Source organism: Phoenix dactylifera, chromosome 13 (genome assembly GCF_051530095.1).
Source record: "Phoenix dactylifera cultivar Ajwa chromosome 13, Ajwa_hap1_PhDact_Kaust_v1.1, whole genome shotgun sequence".
Lineage (NCBI taxonomy): Eukaryota > Viridiplantae > Streptophyta > Magnoliopsida > Arecales > Arecaceae > Phoenix > Phoenix dactylifera.
The window spans coordinates 2,283,598-2,305,655 of NC_143202.1; the positions used below are offsets into that span (position 1 = coordinate 2,283,598).

Sequence of the window (22,058 nt, forward strand, 5' to 3'; positions counted from 1 at the left end):
TTTTATTTTTTTTTATTTTAAATAAGGTGGGTCCCATATGTGGAGGAACTGCACCAACATGCAATAGCAGGAAGCAACAACTTACCAATGAAAGCATGGCTATGTGAAAAGTGGCTGAACCGTGTGCAATGGGATACGTATGTGCCCTATATATGTGACAAGTGATTCGGTATTCATGTAACTTGATTTAAATTAGCTTGGTAGTCTACCATCCTATGAGCTGGTTCTTCCTATATATCATCCATGTAATTGTATTACGTATATTCTTGATCGGTTCTCTTTATCATTGTCGGGATGATAGTAATCAAGATTCAGTTTTGCCTCTAATTAAAGCTAGGCTGGATTCAAGCTCCATACCACCTAAATTGTCATCTTCATCACAGGTGGTTGAAAGTTGAGAATCTAGATAGAGTCGTGCAAATCACAATGCAGTACACATGCTATGTGCCGGCGTTATAAGATGGCCTTGTGTGGTTCACATTTGATGGGTGTAGGCCATCTCTTCAGCAACAAGCTCTTGCATGTGTAGCAGCCATCTCCAATGTAATTATGAGATTGTTGTCATGGAGGTTTGGGTTTTTTATAGGGACCTCACCTTGTTATTTGGGGCTGAAAATGGTCTAATTTGGGCTTAGGAAATTGAGAATTTTCAATAAGTGCAACCAAAATTCCCGATTCGGATGAATGTAAAGTTAGGTCAAATTTTATAACTACAAGAATCTTTCACAAAGAGAACCATGCTAATTAGATTTTACATTTAATAGATGAAGAAGAAGAGAGAAAAAGGAAGAGGGATGGATTTATACAAAAATTTCAGCAAATAAAGATAACAAAAGGAAGAGGAGGAGAAAGATGAAGACTAATTAATGACTTGTTAATGGTTCAGACATATGCCATTTGTTTTTAGCAAAAAATATGTTATCTATTTTACTTCTCATTTTGTTCCATTTTAAAGAGAAGTCATTATCTGTTTCTTATTCCTTAACACTCATTTTCTTCTTAATGTTCCAACCAACCTTTTGCTGTATTCAGACATTCTCATTATGATGAACTTCCCCTTGTCATACTGTGATCCGAATGATCTACACATCGAGAAGAGTTTACAGAAAGCCGAGGATTAGTGCAATGTTTTAATGTGCATTGCATTCAGATGACAATTATCTAAAAGAATTCGGTTCACGAATTTCTTAGGGATCATTTGATGGCATTGCAGCAGCTCAATGTAAAAACAGGTCACGATAACATAAATCCATAGATCTGTAATTTTAAACAGTGAATGATTCCGATCGCTTGCCCCTACTTATAGATAAGACATCCGATACACGACACCCCATTTTCTTTCCATTCCAAATCAAGTTTATCATCTTTCTCGAATAAGCCATAAGTAGATGACGATCAAACAGGATTAAGAAAATAACACCACTGCAGCATACTGGCCTCCTGATCAGATGAAAGAAAATGCCAATATTAAAACCTTTACTTTTAATAACAATTTATTACCACATCGGAGGGAATTGTGCATCAAGTAACTTATGCTACAAAAAATTATGTAACGCAGCAGCTCAACAAAGAAACAAAAATATACAGTTGGAGGCTTCGAGTCGTCGTCAGCACCGGCGGTACAGCTTAGCAGGAAGGAGGCAGCAATGGCAGTGGCTCAAGCTGCTGCTACCAAGGTTTCAGATCACCTACCGGACCTGCAGTCCAGTTCAGAATCTTCCCCCCTGGTCTAAAGAAAGCGCGCTCATCATGTGGAAGCTTGCGAGCCAGCCCATTCAGTATTTGATGGAAAGCATCTCCCGGTTGGGCAGGTTGTGGGAACAGCATAGCCTGCTTCATCGAAGGGTTAGCAAGCAATCTCTGCTTCCTTAATATGACCTCTGTTGGTATTGATGTGAGGATAGTATCCAGCTTTGGGACATCCTTCTCAGCCACAAACACACCAATTTCCTCCCATGGAATAGCATCAGCAAATGGTAGCACGATGTCGTCGGCTATGACTACTGGTATGCAACCAAAGATCACTGCTTCCACTAATCTGGGACTCCACGGCGCCCAACCCAAGGGACACAAGCAGAAAACAGCCCGTTGCATGTCTTCATAGTAGGTAGCTGGGTGTTCAGTAGAGATGTCAAAAAGAGGGTTGTTCTTAAAGTTCTCCCACACTGATGCTCGAGCACCTCTGAGCAACAAAGATTAGGGGAAAACTATCATAAATGAGGACGCCTACGATTTAGGAGGCAAACTTGGATTCAAGTGATAAAGAAGATTACTGCAAGTAATAATGACATAATTTGGGTTACTATAAGATTCTGGAAATTTACCTTGCATAGTATCCACCCTCCGGATCATTCCCCACATCATAAAACAAACCCCGGAAGTAAACAAAGATAGAACGAGGAGTGTCAGGAGGAATCAAGTGAGCCTGCATCTTCTGGGGAGGGGCATATGGAGGAATAGTGATGGAACCATCCTTCAAGCAAACATGATTTCGTTGCCCAAAAGTTTGAACCAACGTGGCTCGTTGAAGCAAATGGAGAATTCCCCGCTCTATTGCTTTCTCTTCCTATACAACATAAAAACTGGATATATGAGCAGTTTCAATAAAGAGGAACACTCTTTTTGCTCTTAGTAATGCAAATATATTAGTGCAAAGACACATTCTCTTACCTGATAGTGAAAGCATGCCCCAAAATCATGTGGAACAACAAAAAAATGGTCTGCTCCTTCTGTTCTATTCCAGTAAGGCCAATTCATGGAAATTAGCTGTATTGCACTTCTCATCATGCGTGGTGATTTGAAGGGCAGGGGAAGTCCATTAGGAGTTAGGTCACAAGTGGTATATACGGGCGTGTAGAACCAATCAGCTTCTTCAGGATTAAGAGTTCGGACAGGACTTGACAGCAGGAACCGATGCATGAAAATCTCAGCAGCAAACATGTGGGTAAGGCATCTAGGATCCTTTTGGAGGATCTTCTTGTTGTATTTGTTAGGCAGCTCGTACACAAACACCTTCAACCTTCCAACAGGATCATCTTCCAGTACATCACCAGCGCTCCCTACATGGGAAAGTTTCATGACAGTTAAAATAATTGCACTGGCTCGTCCCCGTAAGATCCCAAGACAAAACTTGAAATGTAATCAGCATGGATTAAACATTTAACAGTGAACAAAACAACAAAGCAGTAGAAGCATCAGGTATATTTTATATAAATCATATGAATCAAACACCTAAAATTTAGCGAGTACGACTGTTATTTGTCATAGACAAAAAAAGCTTGCAAAGAGATAAACAGTAGCTAGAGACAGACTTATTAAATACTTCATTCATATTTGATGGTAAAGGTTTAGCAGACTGAGCCTAACATGATAGCAGCAAGTCTAGTACTGATTTTCAGGCTCAAGTTTGTATTACAACTTCAAGAAGAAGAGGGCTTAACATATAGTTCCAAAATCTGAGTTACCTTCGGGCTTTGGGCCGGACTTATGTCCAAATTTTTTTGAATAATCTAGGTCTGAGCCCGGCCCGAACCCGATATGTTGGCCCAAATTACCCATTTGGGTAAAAAATATATTCAACCCGAACCCGATTGAAGTTTAATATTTCATAATATTGCTTAACAAGTAAATAAGCTAGTTAAAAATTAGGGTCTCTCCTATAACACAAGTAAATGAAACATGATACATTATTCTCAGCTAAAGTCTCTAAATTTTCTCTGAAAAGCCCGGGCTGTGTTTCGGGCCTTGTTCGGGCTCGGCCCAATCACATACCTATGCCCGGCCCAATAAACAAATGGGCTCTACATTTAAGCCCAAACTCAGCCTGAACTCTTTCAGGCCTAGCCCGAAGCCCGGCTCGAGCCCACTTTTCGCTCGAAGCCCTGACATCTTTGTTAGGCCCAGGGTCTAAATCTGAACAAATTCAATCACAAACATTATGATCAGCTCAAAAGCAACTCCAAACAGGACCATGTTGCAGAGTTATCAAGTCCACATAGAGCGTGGCTTGGGTCTTCTCTGATACCATTTATAATGGCCTAAAATCTTGCCCAAACGGACTAGCCAGAAGTTAGTTAGATATTTGACCCTATAAAAGTATCTAAGATCTTCTAGTGCATAGGATTAAACACATACACCTGCACGGTGCCTCACAAAAAGCCTAAAATTTTATCCATCAACATGAGATAGTCTTCCAAATGAGCCTCAAAACCACATATTGTGCACAAAATCAGCAATGGTCTTGTCAATCATGCATATGAAAAAAGGTAGGTACAAGGAATAATCTAAAGTTGTGATTTCAATATCAGTTGTGAGTAAATATTTTGATTGTTGTATCCTCCAAATACGTAGATCCATACTTACTAATGTATAACCACTCTTATCATGAGACAAGATATGCTTCGAAAACTCAAAATCAGCAACAAATCTAACCTAGGTCTTAGAGGAAAACCATACAGATAGCTTCTTATCCAAATTTTTAAATTCTCCCATGGGCTAGGAAAGTGAACCTTATTTAGTGCAGAAAGAAGGTTAAGTCATTCCTCTCTTCTACATCTGAGAGATCTCCTCAAAATATACCAAGGTCACTACTTCAAAAGTTGTCTAGAAACTAAGAAAATTAGTTTACATACATCCTTATCCCAATAACAAGAATTATTTCAATTTGTTCAAATTTCACAATTTAGGAAAAATTAAATTGTTGCCAGGAAGAAATAAAGGAAAAAGGAGAGCAAGCCAACCTTAATACCAGTTACAAGATGAAATCCTAGATAGCTACTACGTAAGTTACAAGCACCAAAACGTAATGAAGATCAATGTAGTTGTCATACTCCCATCCCGAGTTCACAAACTGAGGGTCATGTCAACCGCTCATAGGGAACCCTCCCCACAAGCATGCAGGACATCTCAAAATGATATCATAAACCTGCAGTGGAACAACCTTATATGATAATATGCAAATTTTTATTTCAATAACTAACTCAATATTTAAATGTCTCACAATTCTAATATTATTCTAAGATAATACATCAATTTAAATGAACTTTATCCTAAAATAATCTATGCCAAAATTCTGCTAGTCGCTCTTCCATATTGAGAACCTTGATCAGGCTAATTATCTAAATCTGTAAAATAATAAGAAATCGTATAATGAGCTAGACAACCGAGTAAGCAATGATCATTTTAGCTAAACAAATCAAGCAATTAAATAGATAATAATTTATAGATAATAAGTACATATGCAGCATTGATATACGAATCAATTTTTTTTAAAATATTAAATTCTATTCATGAATTCAATTTTTTTCAAATATTCAATTTATCTTATCGATCCTGAGTTATGACAACATCATCCTGTGATAAGATCAACACCAACTAATCTTCTTGCAGTGAGCTGTGCATCATTTTGCAGCAAAGTCCTTCAGGACCGCTGGTCTGCTGGCGAAATGTCGCTAATCATCTTAGACACAATCTTCAGAATAAATCATATGCCGATGTATTAGCCTCCATTGACGGGGTCCAGATCGAAATTCAAATAGTTATAGGTTTCATATTTCAGTTCTAAAATCATGTGGTATCAAAATCAATCAATCATATCCATAATATGACCATCTATCATCATAATATTCCAAAATAACATATTCCGTAATAATATACTATCCATCAAATTCATGCATTATGAATAATACCACTCAAAATTTATGAATATAGTAATTTAATGATTGCTAATAAATTTAGAAAAAGTAAAATATTACTTACTCTACGAGTGAATCCATAGTATCAGTCCAATCAATTTTAAAAAATTCTTATAAGATTTTGATATTTAAAAATTATATTTTCATCAGAACTCATCATGTTCATTCCAAAAATAGAAATCCTAATTCCAATACCCTCATAGGATTGATCAAGCGAGAGTGCCCGACACCCCGACTGGTCAATCAAGGTGAAACTCATCTGATCATATTCGAACTAGGTTACAAATGGTTAAATTGAGTTCAGAGGTAACCAAATCTTATAGTATCTAGAAAGGGCCAAGATGGGGCCTGACGTGCCACCCACTGAACATGGATCAGGGCCCTTCACTAGGGTGGATCTAGAATCATAAAGAGAGGTGTCATGCTAGACCTAACAACTCTAGAGAGAGTAGAGAAAGAAAGTCCAATAGAGAGAAAAAGTCCAGTAGAGAGAGAAAGTCTAGTAGAAAGAGAATCAAGAGAGAGAAGATGGAGAAGAGAGAGGAAAGAGAGAGAAAGAGAGAGAACAAGCTCCTCTCTCTAACCAAGAGGAAGGGAGTGGATGTAGGTGGTGCCCGAGGTCAAAAATCCACAGTCGATCAATAGGCGGCCAGCGGCGACTAGCGACTGGCAATGTCAAAACTGTTGCTGGTGGTCCAAACCGAGAACGATTGACACGACGGTGTGAATGGGGTTCCGTCTGAGTTGTCTTGGTTGGTGTTGGTTGCGCTCCACCTTCCACCGGGAGACCTGCAAACAAGCCTCGCACCACCACTGGGGTAGTGGGGGCCCTCCGACGATCAAGTCAGAGGAGATTGGAGGAGAAGGAGAGATGATAATCGCAAGTAAGAGAATGCTCTGGGAGATATTGCTTACCCCCCCTTCTCCCCCCAGCCGCATATATACCAGACTGGGGGGTCTCTCCGGGGGGTTCGTCATCGTGGGGCACGATGGAGTGGCCACTGACATGGCCGTTACAGGGCGTCGTGGGGCAGCGCTGGGTACGGCCATGACAGGGCGTAGTGGAGTTCCGTTTTGTACGGCTGTTACGGAAGATCGTGGAGCAGCATCGGATACAGCCGTTGCAAGGAGTAGTGGAGCAGGAGGCCGCGGCGTGCCTCTGGAGAATAGCCTGTCGTTGTCGAGAGATATCCGACTCGGGGTCGGAGTGCTGGATCAAGGGGCAGCCGACTCGGGGTCGGGCTGCGGAGCCGGAGATATCCGACTCGGGGTCGGAGTGCTGGATCAAGGGGCAGCCGACTCCGGGTCGGGCTGCGGAGCCGGAGATATCCGACTCGGGGTCGGAGTGCTGGATCAAGGGGCAGCCGACTCGGGGTCGGGCTGCGGAGCCGAAGATATCCGACTCGGGGTCGGATTGCTGGGTCAAGGGGCAGCTGTAGTCTTCCTGGGCGCGCGTGCAGGTCACGTGGGGCATGGTGGCTAAGTTCCCCCGTAACAGTAGCCCCCCACTCCCGAGCCTGGAACCAGAAGGGGAACGGGTGATGGGAGTGATGCTTCGAGATTGCCACCATCCCTCAGAAAGGCGCGCGCTCTTTGAGCTTCCCGCCTTCTTTATGGCGTATGGCGGTTGTCGCTGATCTGGCAGTCTGCGGATTTCGGGGGACATCCTTCCTTAATGGCGCCGATTCGCTTTTGGGGCGCGAGCGACCCTTCGGCAGCCAGGTGTCCTCTGGCGTCACTGAGGCGTCACCCGCCTTTCCGCCTATTTAACCGGGGGCCCTCCCCCGTCCGCCTTTCTCTCTACAGACATCTTCGAGTTTCTCCTTTGCGCTGCCGTCGTTGCCGTCGGACTGTTCGCTTGCTCCTCCTTTGACGCTCTCGGAGCCGTTCCTCCTTCTCTTCCGGTGAGTTACCCCATTCTTCTACTTAGAACTCTCCATACTTTCTCCTTTCGTACTAGTGTACTCCAGTCGTTCCGGTCTTTCCCCCCTTCTTGTCCCCGTCCTGACCGTAGGTTTATTGGCCATTAGGAATGGGCGAAGTGAGAGCAGACCACATTAAGTCGGAGCTGGTCGCCGAAGACTTAGACAAACTCGTGGCTCGGTACCACCTTCCCGAGGCCTGCAACGTCACGCTCCCGGGGCCTGAGGAGAGGATGTCCCATCCTCCTCCAGGGAAGATCGCCATCAATGAGGGCATTCTCCAGGCCGGGTTCCGCTTTCCCCCTTCGGACTTGGTCGTGCAGGTGCTCCGGGGTTTAAGAGTGGCGCCTACGCAACTGGTGCCGAACTCGTGGCGGGCCCTGACGGTCTTCCAGGTTCTCTGCCGCATGCACGAGATTCCCGCCACCCTGAATGTTTTTTTGGGAGTTCTACAGCCTGAGCGGTCACCCCAGGACAAAGGGTGGTGGTGCTTTGCGGCGCGGCGAGGGTGCGGCCTCGTCAAAGAGGCTCCTTCCTCCATTCACGGCTGGAAGGAGCGTTTCTTCTTCATCGATGTAGATCCCTCTTGGGAAATCAGGGCGACCTGGGAGACGCCAATGAAGTCTCCGATCGGCCTATCGAGACTGTCGAGGGAGGAATCCGATGGCTTGGCCGCCTTGAAGGGGTTGGTTGCCGAGGGCCAGCTCCCCCCGGTGGCCCGCCTTATTTCCGAGGATACCTTGGTGAATGTCGGTCTGAGCTCGGTCCCCACCGACCGTGAGCCCGCCACCGTTTCTTTTTTGACTTTTTTTCCCTTCTTTCGTCTCGTTCTTTCCTTTGGTTTCTCCGCCTCCGACCATCTTGTTCTTGTTGCAGAGATTGACGACGTCATGCGGTCGGACAAGGGACCGGCTGTTGGTAGGTCTTCCCTACTGGAAGCGGTCCGGAGGAGGAAACGAGCTCTTCCGAGCGGGGCCCCACCGGCGAAGAAGTCCCGCAAGGAGGTGCCTCCGACGCCGACCGACGAGTCCGGGCCCACCGATCAGGGAGACGCCGTGGGCACGGACCGGCAGCTGACGCTGTATCAGCCCTCCGGTGGTGAGATTGCCGCTATTCCGGAGGTATCATCCGAGCCTGCTCGAGACGGACGGGTCGGACGTGATCGGTCCCCGGCCCGGCCTTCGACTCAGTCGGCTCCTGATGACTCGAGGAGGGACGCGCCGAGGCCCCGGCCGAGCGGGACCCTATCAATTCCTGGGGTGACTCCCGCCCCGAGCACAATCAGCAGGACTCTTCCCCAGGCGATGGATAAGGGTAAGGCTGCAGAACCACCATCCGGCTCCGGGGAGAAATCGGGGTCGGCCTTCACTACCGATGGTGCCCGAAACCTCATCGAAACAGTGCTGCTGGAGAAGGACCGTCGGCGGGTCCGGGAGTTGGGGGTCCCTGACATCGGGGCTGCCAGCTGCGTTTGTCTCATGTCGGTGAGTGTTCTTCTGGCCGCTTTTCACCATTTATTGGCTCTGTTGTTCTCCGCCTGACGCCCTCATTTTTCCTATCTCTTAGCTCGCCCAGTACATGATCCGTCTGGAGGAGTGCTACAAGGAACAGGCGGGGCTTCTGGCGAAGGCCGAGGACCGACTGAAAGCAGTGGAAGAGGGAGGCCCGGCTGTGGCAGGCAGGACGACCGGGGACCTCGAGGCGAGGCTCCGGGAGGCCGAAGAGCGGGCACTCGGCTTCGCCGCCCTCGAGAAGCAACTGTTGGAGGCTCAGGGGCAACTCAAAGTTGCCTCGGGCCTCGAAAGCAGGATTAAGAAGGCGGAGGAACGAGTTGAAAAGCAGTCCCGGAAGGTCGCGGACTATCGAGAGAGGTGGGAGAAGGCCCAGCGGTCTGCCGACAACGCCCGCGACCGAACCCGGTCTCTTGAAGCCAAACTGGGCGAATTGGAGTCGGCCTTGGAGAAATCCCGCGCGAACGACCAAGAGCTTCGTTCGCGCCTGGAGGAAGCTGAGGCCGCTCGCACTGCTGCCGAGGCGAAGCACAAGGAGGCTCAGGCTAATCTGCTGAGGGTCTCCTCCGAGGCTGACGACCGGATTGTGGCGAAGGTCTTGGAGGTTAAAGCTCAGATTACGGAGCGAGCAGAGGCGGCGCTGGCCGAGAAGAGTGCGGAGATCGGGCGTCAGGCGGTGCAGGCTTATCGTCAGTCCGCCGAGTTCACCCGTGACATGTCGGAGGCGGTACGGGCCTATCGTCAGTCTGACGAGTTCGTCCGTGACGCGTCGGACGCGGGGTCCGACTCCTTCATCTTAGGCTTCGAGGAAGGCCTGGCAAGGGTGTCGGCTATGTACCCCGAAGTTGACCTGAGTGGGATCTCCCTTCTCGACTCCTCTCCGGCGCCATTACCTGCTGATTCTCCAACCGCCTCCCTACCCCCTGCGGACGAGCCCGACGTTCCCGACCCGGGGGTTCCTCCAAGCTGACCTTCTGTACTTTTCGTTGTCCTTTTCTTTGTATGTCGGCGTTTTGCCAAGTTGTATGGGTCTCGGCCCTGAAACAATGAAAGTTAATGCAGGTTGAATGTTTCTTCATCTCGCTTTTGTCCTTTTTCTTTTTAACTCTTGGTAGCGTCTCGCCAACTCCTAACTCTTGAAGTTCTTTCGGCGCTAGGCCAGGCATCCGAGGGTTAGGCCTCAGGAAATTCTTCCGGCGCTAAGCCAGGCATCCGAGGGTTAGGCCTCAGGAAATTCTTCCGGCGCTAAGCCAGGCATCCGAGGGTTAGGCCTCAGGAAATTCTTCCGGCGCTAGGCCAGGCATCCGAGGGTTAGGCCTCAGGAAATTCTTCCGGCGCTAGGCCAGGCATCCGAGGGTTAGGCCTCAGGAAATTCTTCCGGCGCTAGGCCAGGCATCCGAGGGTTAGGCCTCAGAAAATTCTTCCGGCGCTAGGCCAGGCATCCGAGGGTTAGGCCTCAGGAAATTCTTCCGGCGCTAGGCCAGGCATCCGAGGGTTAGGCCTCAGGAAATTCTTCCGGCGCTAAGCCAGGCATCCGAGGGCTATGCCTCAGGAGACTTTTCCGCTCGTTGGTCGGCCAAGGCTGGCGCAAGCCGAGGCGACCGGTCGGGGCTTCAGGCTAGTCTGCTCCCGGGATGATCATCGGGTTAGCCTGGCATCCGAGGGCCGAGCCTCGGAAAATTCCGCTCGTTGGTCGGCCAAGGCTGGCGCAAGCCGAGGCGACCGGTCGGGGCTTCAGGCTAGTCTGCTCCCGGGATGATCATCGGGTTAGCCTGGCATCTGAGGGTTGTCAAGCCTCAGAAAATTCCGCTCGTTGGTCGGCCAAGGCTGGCGCAAGCCGAGGCGACCGGTCGGGGCTTCAGGCTAGTCTGCTCCCGGGATGATCATCGGGTTAGCCTGGCATCCGAGGGCCGAGCCTCGGAAAATTCCGCTCGTTGGTCGACCAAGGCTGGCGCAAGCCGAGGTGACCGGTCGGGGCTTCAGGCTAGTCTGCTCCCGGGATGATCATCGGGTTAGCCTGGCATCCGAGGGCCGAGCCTCGGAAAATTCCGCTCGTTGGTCGGCCAAGGCTGGCGCAAGCCGAGGCGACCGGTCGGGGCTTCAGGCTAGTCTGCTCCCGAGATGATCATCGGGTTAGCCTGGCATCTGAGGGTTGTCAAGCCTCAGGAAATTCCGCTCGTTGGTCGGCCAAGGCTGGCGCAAGCCGAGGCGACCGGTCGGGGCTTCAGGCTAGTCTGCTCCCGGGATGATCATCGGGTTAGCCTGGCATCCGAGGGCCGAGCCTCGGGAAATTCCGCTCGTTGGTCGACCAAGGCTGGCGCAAGCCGAGGTGACCGGTCGGGGCTTCAGGCTAGTCTGCTCCCGGGATGATCATCGGGTTAGCCTGGCATCCGAGGGCTGAGCCTCGGGAAATTCCGCTCGTTGGTCGACCAAGGCTAGCGCAAGCCGAGGTGACCGGTCGGGGCTTCAGGCTAGTCTGCTCCCGGGATGATCATCGGGTTAGCCTGGCATCCGAGGGCCGAGCCTCGGAAAATTCCGCTCGCTGGTCGCGCGCCTGTCGCTTGCCGTCCGACGGGGTTTCCCCGTGGCCAGCTGCGATCGCGTTTCTCCTCTTCTCCGAGCGTCGCCTGGGGAACACCAGAAGGGCATTAAACGCTAATTAATGCGTTACCTGGAAAATCGGGTTACCAGTTGCTGCTTGCGAGGAGTGTCAGTTAAGCGGCCGCGATACGCGCGTTCTTCGAGGTGGATGCGGCCTGGGCGCGAGCGGAGATACGTGGACCTAGGGGTACCTGCCACCCGGAGTGTCCTGCACAAAGAATGCAATTAAGGAGAATGACGCTTAGAAAATCGCGGGAAGATACGCCTCGAGAGCCGGATCGGCTCCGGATTCAATGCGCCCGTATTTATTGGAGCCACCCGCATCGGAACGATCGGGGGGCCGCAGTTCGGCTATAAATATAGGTGCAGGTGCGATGGAGCCTGCCAAGCCGGAGCTGTTCAGGTTGCCATGGATCGTGGACCTCCTTTCCGGCGCATGGCAGAGAGGCCCCTACTGGAGGAACGGGAGGCGCGCCCCTCGCGACTTCAGCCAACTAGCCGTTTCATCTGGGATCAACAAGGAGGTTCTCCCCGGCGGAACTCCGCTCTAGGCGTTTCATCCGGGATCACATCTCCCCTCCTTGAAGTTCAGCCTCCCGACTGAGCTCTGCGCCAGACGCTTGATCCGGGACCGCGCCTCCATATGCTCTTCTCCCTTGTATTCCTTCTTTCCCCTAACACTGGGGAGGACCGGAATATCCCTTGGAGGTGGCGTTCCCCTGGGGGCAGCGGGAGCTTCTTCTGCGGCGGCTCCTCGTCTTTTTCGTGAGGCGTGGACGGCGCCTCTGGTTAGAAGCAGTGTGGACTTCTCCTTCGTCCACTTCTTCATCCGCGCCGGCTCTTCGTCTTTTTCGTGAGACGTCGATGGCGCCTCCGGTTGGAAGCACCCACTTCCGGCGGGATTGCAGCTGCTTCGGATGGAGGTTTCGGGATCCCAGATCTTCAGTTCCTCGGAGTCTCCACCTCTTCTTTACTTTCTTTACTCCCTAATTCCCCTCTGGAAATTCCTTGTAATCACACGAGCACGCCATTGTAACCAGAAATTATTGAAATGAAAAGTGTTGTACATTTTTCGAACTGTCTTCCTGGTTTGTCGTTCTATTGGTAATACATCCGCAGGTTAGCGGAGTTCCAACTCCTTGGGATTTCTCGACCATCTAGGGCTTCCAACTGGTAGGAGCCAGGTCGGTTTACCCAGCGAACCCTATACGGGCCTTCCCAATTTGGCGCTAGCTTCCCGCCTTCCGCAGGTTGAGATGCTTTGGCTCGCCTTAGCACCAGATCTCCAATTCTGAAAAGCTTCGGTCGGACCTTGGAGTTGTAATATCGGGCCACCCTCCGCTGATACATCGCCATCCGAACCTGCGCCATTTCCCTCGCTTCTTCCAAGAGATCCAGGTTCCCTCGGAGTTGCTCCGAATTGGCCTCGGGTCGGTGCGCGGCCACCCGAGGTGAGGGGAGTCCGAGCTCCACGGGAACAACGGCTTCCGTGCCATAGGTTAGGCTGAAAGGCGTCTCTCCGGTAGGGGTCCGATGCGTGGTCCGATACGCCCAAAGGACATTCTCGAGTTCTTCGACCCAAGCTTGCCCCGTCCGACCGATTCGCGCTTTGATACCTTGGAGGATTGTCCGATTTGTGACCTCGGCCTCGCCGTTGGTTTGGGGATGCGACACGGATGTGAACCGATGCTCGATCCCGAACTCCTCGCAGAAGTCACGGAAATGCTTGTTGTCGAACTGTCGACCATTATCCGAGATGAGGACCCGAGGTACCCCAAATCGGACAATGATGTTCTTCTTCACGAACTTCCGGACTTGTGCCTCCGTGATAGTGGCCAGTGGCTCTGCCTCCACCCACTTGGTGAAGTAGTCGATGGCGACAATCAAAAATTTCCGCTGGGCCGAAGCGACGGGGAATGGTCCGAAGATATCCATTCCCCACTGTGCGAAGGGCCAGGGTGCGGTGATTGGTGCCAAGGGGACAGAGGGGACTCTCTGGACGTTGGCGTGGCGCTGGCAGGCATCGCATTTCCGTACGTGATCCTTTGAGTCCTCCAACAAGGTCGGCCAATAGTAGCCTTGCCTCATGATCTTATGCGCCAAGGACCTAGCCCCCAAGTGCGATCCGCAGATGCCTTCGTGGACTTCGCTGAGGGCGTAGGCCGCTTCTGAGGGGCGGAGGCACCTTAAGAGGGGGGCGGTAAACGAGGTCCGATACAGCCTCCCTTCATAGAGTACGTAGTGGGCGGACTTCATGACAAGTCGCCGAGCTTGATCTTCGTCCTCCGGGAGGATCCCTTCGGCGAGGTAGGCGACGAGCGGGTCCATCCAAGATGGCTCCGGATCAATCGCCATCACCGCTCCGGCCTCGCCGATGCTCGGGGCATCCAGGGTCTCCAGGTAGATCGCCCTCGACAAGTTGTGCGCGTCTGCGCCCACCAAGCGGGACAACCTGTCGGCCCTGGCATTTTCACTTCTTGGGACCTGCTGAATGTCGACACTGCCGAGGTCGGGAATGAGTGCTTGCACCTTCCGGACGTAATTCTGCATGGTCGGGCTCCGGGCCTCGAACTCCCCACGGACCTGCCCGACCACCAGCTGGGAGTCGGTGAAGACCTTCAGGCGCCGGATGCCGAGCTCCTTGGTGAGTTTGAGTCCCGTGACTAGGGCCTCGTACTCCGCCTCGTTGTTGGTCACTGGAAATTCGAACCTCAAGGCATACTCGGCTATCACTCCCTCGGGACTGGTAAGGACCAGCCCGGCCCCTCCACCTTCGGGGTTCGACGACCCGTCGATGTGAAGCGTCCAGATCGGAAGGTCGAGGCTGGGTGTTTCCGGCGGCCTAGGTTCCGCCTCCTGCACCGTGCACTCAGCGAGGAAGTCCGCGAGCACCTGGGCCTTGATGGCAGGTCGGGGCTGATAGCGGATGTCGAACTCACCAAGTTCTACTGCCCACTTCACCAGCCGTCCCGCATTCTCAGGATTGCTGAGGATCTGCCGCAGTGGTTGATCGGTCAAGAGGGTGACAGAATGAGCCTGGAAATAGGGGCGAAGCCTCCTAGTCGCGGTCAGCAGCGCGAAGGCGATCTTTTCAGCCTTCGTATACCGCGTCTCGGCATCCCGCAGGACTCGGCTGATGTAGTACACAGGCTTCTGAAGTTTTGCCTCTTCCCGAACCAGTACCGCACTGACAGCGGTTGAGGAGACCGCCAGATAAAGATAGAGCATCTCCCCTTCTTGCGGCTTGGACAGCAGGGGAGGAGACGCTAAATATTCCTTGAGCTGGTCGAATGCTGCTTGACATTCGGCCGTCCAGAGGAAGTCTTTCGGGCGTTTCAGCACCTTGAAGAACGGTTGGCAGCGTTCGGCCGATTTCGCCACAAATCGTCCGAGCGCGGCAACCCTTCCAGCGAGCTCCTGAACCTCCTTCACTTTGGTCGGAGGGGACATATCTTGGATGGCCTTGATTTTGTCCGGGTTGGCTTCGATCCCCCGCTGGTTGACAATGAAACCGAGGAACCTCCCGGCCGAAGCACCAAAGGCGCACTTCGCTGGGTTCAGCTTCATGCGAAACTTCCGCAAGGTGGCGAAAGTCTCCTCCAGATCCACAATGTGCTGGTCTGCATGGCGGCTCTTCACCAGCATATCGTCCACGTACACCTCCATGTTCCGGCCGATCTGCTCCTTGAAGATTTTATTGACGAGGCGCTGGTAAGTGGCGCCAGCATTCTTCAGACCGAAGGGCATTACCTTGTAGCAGTACAGCCCCCGGTCTGTTATAAAAGCAGTTTTCTCCTCGTCCTGTGGAGTCATCATTATTTGGTTGTAGCCGGAGAAGGCGTCCATGAAAGACAGCAGCTGATATCCGGAAGTCGCGTCGACCAGTTGGTCTATTCGTGGAAGCGGAAAGCTATCCTTGGGACACGCCTTGTTCAGGTCGGTGTAGTCGACGCACATCCTCCACTTCCCGCTCGCCTTCCGGACAAGTACGACGTTTGCCAGCCACTCGGGGTAGCTCACTTCCCTTATGAAGCCTGCCTCCAAGAGTTTGTCTACCTCCTGGTCGACCACCCGGATCCGATCCGGGGCACAGTGTCTCTTCTTCTGCTTTACGGGTCGGTGGGTCGGGTCGACGTTGAGGGCGTGAGAAATGACCTCCGGGTCGATCCCAGGTACATCGGCCGCCGACCAGGCAAATACATCGGCATTGGCTCGGAGGAATTCCACTAACCGGGCCCGAGCTTCCGAGTCGAGATTGGCACCGACCCGGATCGTCCGGTCCGGGCGACCTTCTTCGAGGGGAACTTCGATCACACCTTCGGCCGGCTCCCCGTGCCGCAAAGCCACCTCGTCTCTGGCGTCAAGGGACTCAACGCTTAGGGCCTCCACGGGCTTCTTCCCTTTGAGAGTTGCTAGGAAACACTGCCGTGCGGTCGGTTGGTCACCTCGGACCTCTCCAATCCCGGCCGCCGTGGGGAACCGCATGAGCAAATGGTATGTAGAGACTACCGCGCGGAGGGCGTTCAGTCCGGGTCGTCCGAGGATAGCGTTGTAGGCCGAGGGAACACGGACGACCAAGAACCCGAGCCGCACCGTGGCTTCTGCGGGTGCAACGCCCGCAGTCACAGGCAGCTCAACGACACCTTCGGCCGAGATAGCATCTCCAGTGAATCCTATGAGGGGGGTGGATGTTTTGTGCAACAATTGTCGGGACAAGCTCATCTTTTGGAAGGCCTCGTAAAACAAAATGTCAGCTGAGCTTCCACTATCCACAAGAACACGCCTTACATCATAGTTCGCCATAGTGAGGGAGATCACCATGGCGTCATCATGGGGGGTCTGAACCCCCTTTACATCTTCATCACAAAAAGTGATTACATTTTCGACCCTCTGCCTCTTCGCGTCGGCCACCCCTGATGCTTCCGCCGAGCCCCCTGCGTTCCTCACGGGCCGAGAGCAGCCCCCAGTGATGGTGTGGATCACGCCCGCGACGGGTCGATTCTGCTCCCGAGGCTCCTGAGGGGCCGGGTCGGCCGGACGCGGGTCTGCGGGGGGACGTCGGTCGTTTACATATCGACCGAGACGCCCTCGGCGAATAAGAGCCTCGATCTCGTCCCGAAGCTGGAAGCAGTCTTCGGTGTCGTGGCCGTGGTCTCGGTGGTACTCACAGTACGCCCGAGAGGGCCTCCTCCCAGGGATCTTCTTCATCTGTCTCGGGACCGGGAGGTCCTCCCGCCCTTTGATCTCCATAAGGATCTGGGCCCGGGGAGTCAGGAGTGGGGTGTACCGGTTGAAGCGTCGGGGCGGAGAACGAGGGCGTGGGGCGCCGTGGTTCCTCGCCGGTGACGGGCTTCTGCGCCGACGTTGAGGCGTCGGGCTCCTCCTCTGGGGTGCCTCTTTTCGCCTTTTCTTCCCGAGCTTTAGAGGGGTCTCGGCGGCCTCCTTGCTTCGATGGGCGGCCGCCTCCTCGGCGTCCGCATACTGGTTCGCCCGAGACAACAGCTCCGGGAAGCTCCGCGACAGGCGCTTGTCCAGGGAGAAGGTGAGTCTGCCCTTCCGGAAACCACGCTTCAGGGCTGAAAGAGCCACCTCCTGGCTCAGGTTCCGGACCTCCAGCGTAGCCTTGTTGAAGCGGGTAAGGTAATCCCGCAGGCTTTCTCCCTCGTTTTGCCGGACATCAAAGAGGGAGTCGGAGACCAGTCGCCGTCGACTACTAACGGCGAAATGGCTGATGAAGAGGCGAGTGAACTGGTCGAAGGACTGGATAGAGTTAGCCTCCAGGCCGGCGAACCACGCCCTTGCCGGGCCACGGAGGGTCGCCGGGAAGGCCTTGCAGAGGAGAGGATCTGATGCTCCATGGAGGAGCATTAGAGTCCTGAAACTCTCCATGTGATCCCGCGGGTCCGCCGCCCCGTCATAGGGCTCGATCGCCGGCATTTTGAATCCCGGCGGATTCAGGGTCCGCAGGATCCTCGAGGCAAGCGCCGGCTGGGAGGAGATCTCCAAGTCGGCGAAGGGATCTTTGGAGTGGCCCTTTAGGACCTGGAGTTGTCTGTGGAGATCGTCCACCCGCCGGTCCAGGGAGCGCGACCGGTGGGTGGGAGACAAGGAGCGGCGCGAGGGGGACCGACTGGAGTGCGGGCTCCTCGAGGACTGGGGGGTCTGGGAACGCGCCCGGGTCCGCCTCTCGTACCCCGCGCAGCTCCGATGAGAAGGTCCCGGCAAAACGGACCGTGCTCGAGAATCTTCCTCGCGCCGGCGCTCCTCCCCATGGGAGAGGAAGGAGCGCGGGTTGATGAGGACAGGTGAGCGCTCAGGGAGCGGCGGCTCCTGGGCCCGCTGCGGCGCTCGAGACATCACGCCCTGCAGATTCTGCACTGCCTCCGCGAGGGTGCGAACCTGCTGGGCTAACTGGTCGAACTGAGCGGCTTCGACCATCTGAATGGGAGGTGGGGCGGTGGAATGTTGCTGAGAGTGTGTTGGAGATGCGGCTGCCTCCCGGCCGGAGGCGCGAGAGGCCCCGCGACCGGAAGCATTGGAAGCTCCACGACCACCTCGCCGTGCCATTACGATCGTTCTGAGATTCGGTCCCTTCCTCTAGCGCCAACTGTTGCTGGTGGTCCAAACCGAGAACGATTGACACGACGGTGTGAATGGGGTTCCGTCTGAGTTGTCTTGGTTGGTGTTGGTTGCGCTCCACCTTCCACCGAGAGACCTGCAAACAAGCCTCGCACCACCACTGGGGTAGTGGGGGCCCTCCGACGATCAAGTCAGAGGAGATTGGAGGAGGAGGAGAGATGATAATCGCAAGTAAGAGAATGCTCTGGGAGATATTGCTTACCCCCCCTTCTCCCCCCAGCCGCATATATACCAGACTGGGGGGTCTCTCCGGGGGGTTCGTCATCGTGGGGCACGATGGAGTGGCCACTGACATGGCCGTTACAGGGCGTCGTGGGGCAGCGCTGGGTACGGCCATGACAGGGCGTAGTGGAGTTCCGTTTTGTATGGCTGTTACAGAAGATCGTGGAGCAGCATCGGATACAGCCGTTGCAGGGAGTAGTGGAGCAGGAGGCCGCGGCGTGCCTCTGGAGAATAGCCTGTCGTTGTCGAGAGATATCCGACTCGGGGTCGGAGTGCTGGATCAAGGGGCAGCCGACTCGGGGTTGGGCTGCGGAGCCGGAGATATCCGACTCGGGGTCGGAGTGCTGGATCAAGGGGCAGCCGACTCCGGGTCGGGCTGCGGAGCCGGAGATATCCGACTCGGGGTCGGAGTGCTGGATCAAGGGGCAGCCGACTCGGGGTCGGGCTGCGGAGCCGAAGATATCCGACTCGGGGTCGGATTGCTGGGTCAAGGGGCAGCTGTAGTCTTCCTGGGCGCGCGTGCCGGTCACGTGGGGCATGGTGGCTAAGTTCCCCCGTAACAAAAACCAACAAAAGCAGGAGCTCCGACCCCTTAAACAGTGGAATCCACGGCATCTTAGAGGTCGGAGTTCCAACCATGGCTTCTACTACGAGGAATTGGAAGAAGGCCTCCGGTGACAAGCGCCGACGACAAAGGCGGCCGAAATCAGAAGAAAACAAGGTCGATTACCGAAAATAGGGGAAGCAGAGCATCCCCTTTTTGCCCAAAATCCAGCAATCACCGGCCGACATCGAGACTCCAAAGAATCCGAAAGAAAGAGAGAGAGAGGGTTGCTCGAGGGGGGCCAGGTCTTTACCTAGTTCTTGGCGGCATTTGGACGCGGAAGCGGCATGATGGCGACCGAGCTTCGGAGAGAAAACTGAAAAAATCTCCGGCGAAGAGCTTCGATTGGGGGACTTGGGCTTTCTCGTGAGATCAAAGAGAGGATCGGATGGGCTCTAAATAGGGTTGAGGAAGGCTGGAATCCGACCCTTGGTTGAATTCCTTCCGAAGAGGTCGGGAGGAAGAAGCATACTTCTGGGCCGGTCAAATGGATCTGGCCCAGTTTGTAATCAGGCTTCAAAAAGGCCTAGGTATTACAATAAATCTTAATGGTAACCGCTAGTACTTTTGCTCGCACTAGAGAAATAGTTGGTGTCCTAGGAAAAATCCATGGACTAACAACTATATTCACCACATTTAGAACGACCTAAAAGCATAGGAACACTAAAAGCCCTAACACATAGTGTTGCATGGACATAAACACAGCCACAGGAATGGGATTCGGACACTTGTTCAAGTGTCTGACTCAACAACAGAAAAAAAAGGATATATGGGAGTACATAAAAAATAATTTTAACTAAAAATTATATATTTAAATACTATATAAAGAACATATTATTTGTTAAAGTCTTCCAATATCATGTTCTCATCCAAACTTTCCGATTAGCTTAAGGATTTACAAAAAAGATCTTTACAAAATTGTGACATATACATTCTGTACTAATTTTTAAAATGAACAAAAGCTCAACTCTAACATTATTATAGAGAGCTGGTCACATTGTTAAAAGAATATCTGCCCATAAGGATATTTTAGTCATTTTAGTTTTTAGCCATTTATTTTTTTAACGATGTTAGATGGTAAGAGTACATATGCAAAAATGAAAAAAAGAAGGAAATCCATGCATAATTTTACGAGGATATTCATGCAATTTCATATATTTAGGAGGATATACATACAAAAAATCCTCTTTTTTAAAAAAAAGTCTTTGTTTGGAGCTTTCAGATGATACCACTGACTCAGTAAATGTTTACTGGATGAAACAAGCTCCTCACCTTAGTCATGCATAAACATTGCTAATGACATTGCCAGAACTAAGAACATTTTTAAACAATTATGTAAAGCTATGACCAGAATTTTCACTTAGGCTCCAACTTGGATGCTTGGGAGGTGAAGGGGCAAAATGAAAATTGAAATTCAATTGTGCGCCATCTACGAATAACCATGTCTCAGATCCATCATCCAACCATTATTAGAATCCAAAACGAGCTCCAAAGACAGGATTACTACATCTCAACCATGCAAACACTGTGATTTAACCAAGAACGGAAGCTTACAGAACCAGGAACCAGTATATTTTCACTTAAGAACCTTCCCAACAATTCCCAGTTCATTCACACCCACAATTCAGACGAATTGAGAAGAATAAATAACAATTTTTTTTAAAAAAAAAAATATAGAGGGATGATAAAAGAAAGACCTTTATCATGATCTCATGATGACATATAAAGCAAAGGCTGCCTACGGAGTCCTAAAAAGTCTTCATCTTTCTTTTCCTATCAGCAACTTTAACAAAATACAACAAAGAGGAAGGCCACGAGCCAATTCTGCCCAATTCTTATATAGGAATCAAAGGAAAACCCAATCTAAACTCCAAAAACAATCAATTTTTAAAGCATTTCAACCCCAGATTTCATCTCAAATCTCACTTAACCAAAAACTAATACAGATCAGAACGAAACCAGATTTTTCAACATCAAACAATAAAGTTCAGCCCCAAACCCACCTGAAATCCGCTCTGTCTTGCGATTCAGCTCCGACTCCCGGGCCCCAATCCCGTCATAGAAAAGGGAAAGAAGCAGAAGACCAAGGATCCATATCTTAGCTCCCATCATCTCCTTTCTCCAAATCCTCCAATACTTTCCAGCCGGAGAAGCCTAGAGAGATCAAAGACAAGGGGAATAGGAATCGGGTACAATGGAGAGAAGAGAGAAGGAGCGAATGGTCTATAAAGGCGGTGGAAATGGTTGAGAGGTCAGTGGGGAAGTGGTTGGGAGGGAGGCGGTGTTTTCCTTAGGAATTAATTAGGCTTCCAAGAGAGCAGAAGAGAAGATGAGATTAATTTAAGAAATTTAGAGAGAGCAGGTTGGTTTCAATAGGACTTGCTTGAAGAGAAGGAGAAAAAGAGAGAAGCTTTGAAGAGAGGGAGAGAGAGAGGCATAGGAAAGCTGTAGTTTTCTTAGAGAGAGAGAGAGAAGAGGAGGGGTGTTGGATGGAAGGTCAGCCTCACCAACCGAGAAAGCTGTGGGGATTCTTTCACTCTTCCACCTCCATCCACCTCACCACCTTTATCGCCCTTATTACTATATACTTTTTGGCTTTACTCCCTAGGGTTTTTTTTTTTTTTTTTTTGTTATTTGTAGCTCTCTAAGTTTCTGGCTTTAGTTGGATTTGGACATGGATTATCTTGTGGGTAATTAAGGCATGGCATACCCACATGGACGGCTTTCTTGGTAGGTTAGGTGGGAAGTGATTCTTGGAAGGACTATAGATGGGCCCAACATGGGTTGGACTCATGTGGTTGGTTACGGCTTCTAAAATGTCAGAGTCCCTATTCATGTAGGAGCTTTATGCTAGATACCCTAAGGC

General features: G+C 51.4%; 1 protein-coding gene across 2 annotated transcripts; it reads right to left on the bottom strand.

Moving 5' to 3' along the window:
• Positions 1-1,449: 1,449 nt before the first annotated feature.
• Positions 1,450-21,750, bottom strand: LOC103696574 (putative glucuronosyltransferase Os01g0926700). 2 transcript variants are annotated; one of them, XM_008778247.6, is made up of 5 exons: positions 21,196-21,704; positions 4,740-4,924; positions 2,671-3,059; positions 2,325-2,566; positions 1,450-2,182 (listed from the first exon to the last, which is right to left on the bottom strand). In XM_008778247.6, the coding sequence occupies exons 3-5, from the start codon at positions 2,938-2,940 to the stop codon at positions 1,669-1,671; spliced, it is 1,026 nt and encodes a 341-aa protein (XP_008776469.1). In that variant the 5' UTR covers positions 2,941-3,059; positions 4,740-4,924; positions 21,196-21,704; the 3' UTR covers positions 1,450-1,668. The 2 variants fall into 2 exon arrangements, with proteins under 2 accessions (XP_008776469.1, XP_008776467.1); XM_008778245.6 differs by lacking the exon at positions 4,740-4,924 and having other exon boundaries at positions 21,196-21,750.
• Between the last annotated feature and the right edge of the window lie 308 nt (positions 21,751-22,058).

Excerpts from the sequence above, each read along its gene's own strand:
- LOC103696574 (XM_008778245.6), bottom strand. The coding sequence starts at position 21,304 with ATGATGGGAGCTAAGATATGGATCCTTGGTCTTCTGCTTCTTTCCCTT. Across the intron at positions 2,567-2,670 it reads GGGCATGCTTTCACTATCAG|GAAGAGAAAGCAATAGAGCG; the intron begins GTAAGAGAATGT and ends TATGTTGTATAG. Across the intron at positions 2,183-2,324 it reads GAGGGTGGATACTATGCAAG|AGGTGCTCGAGCATCAGTGT; the intron begins GTAAATTTCCAG and ends TTTGTTGCTCAG.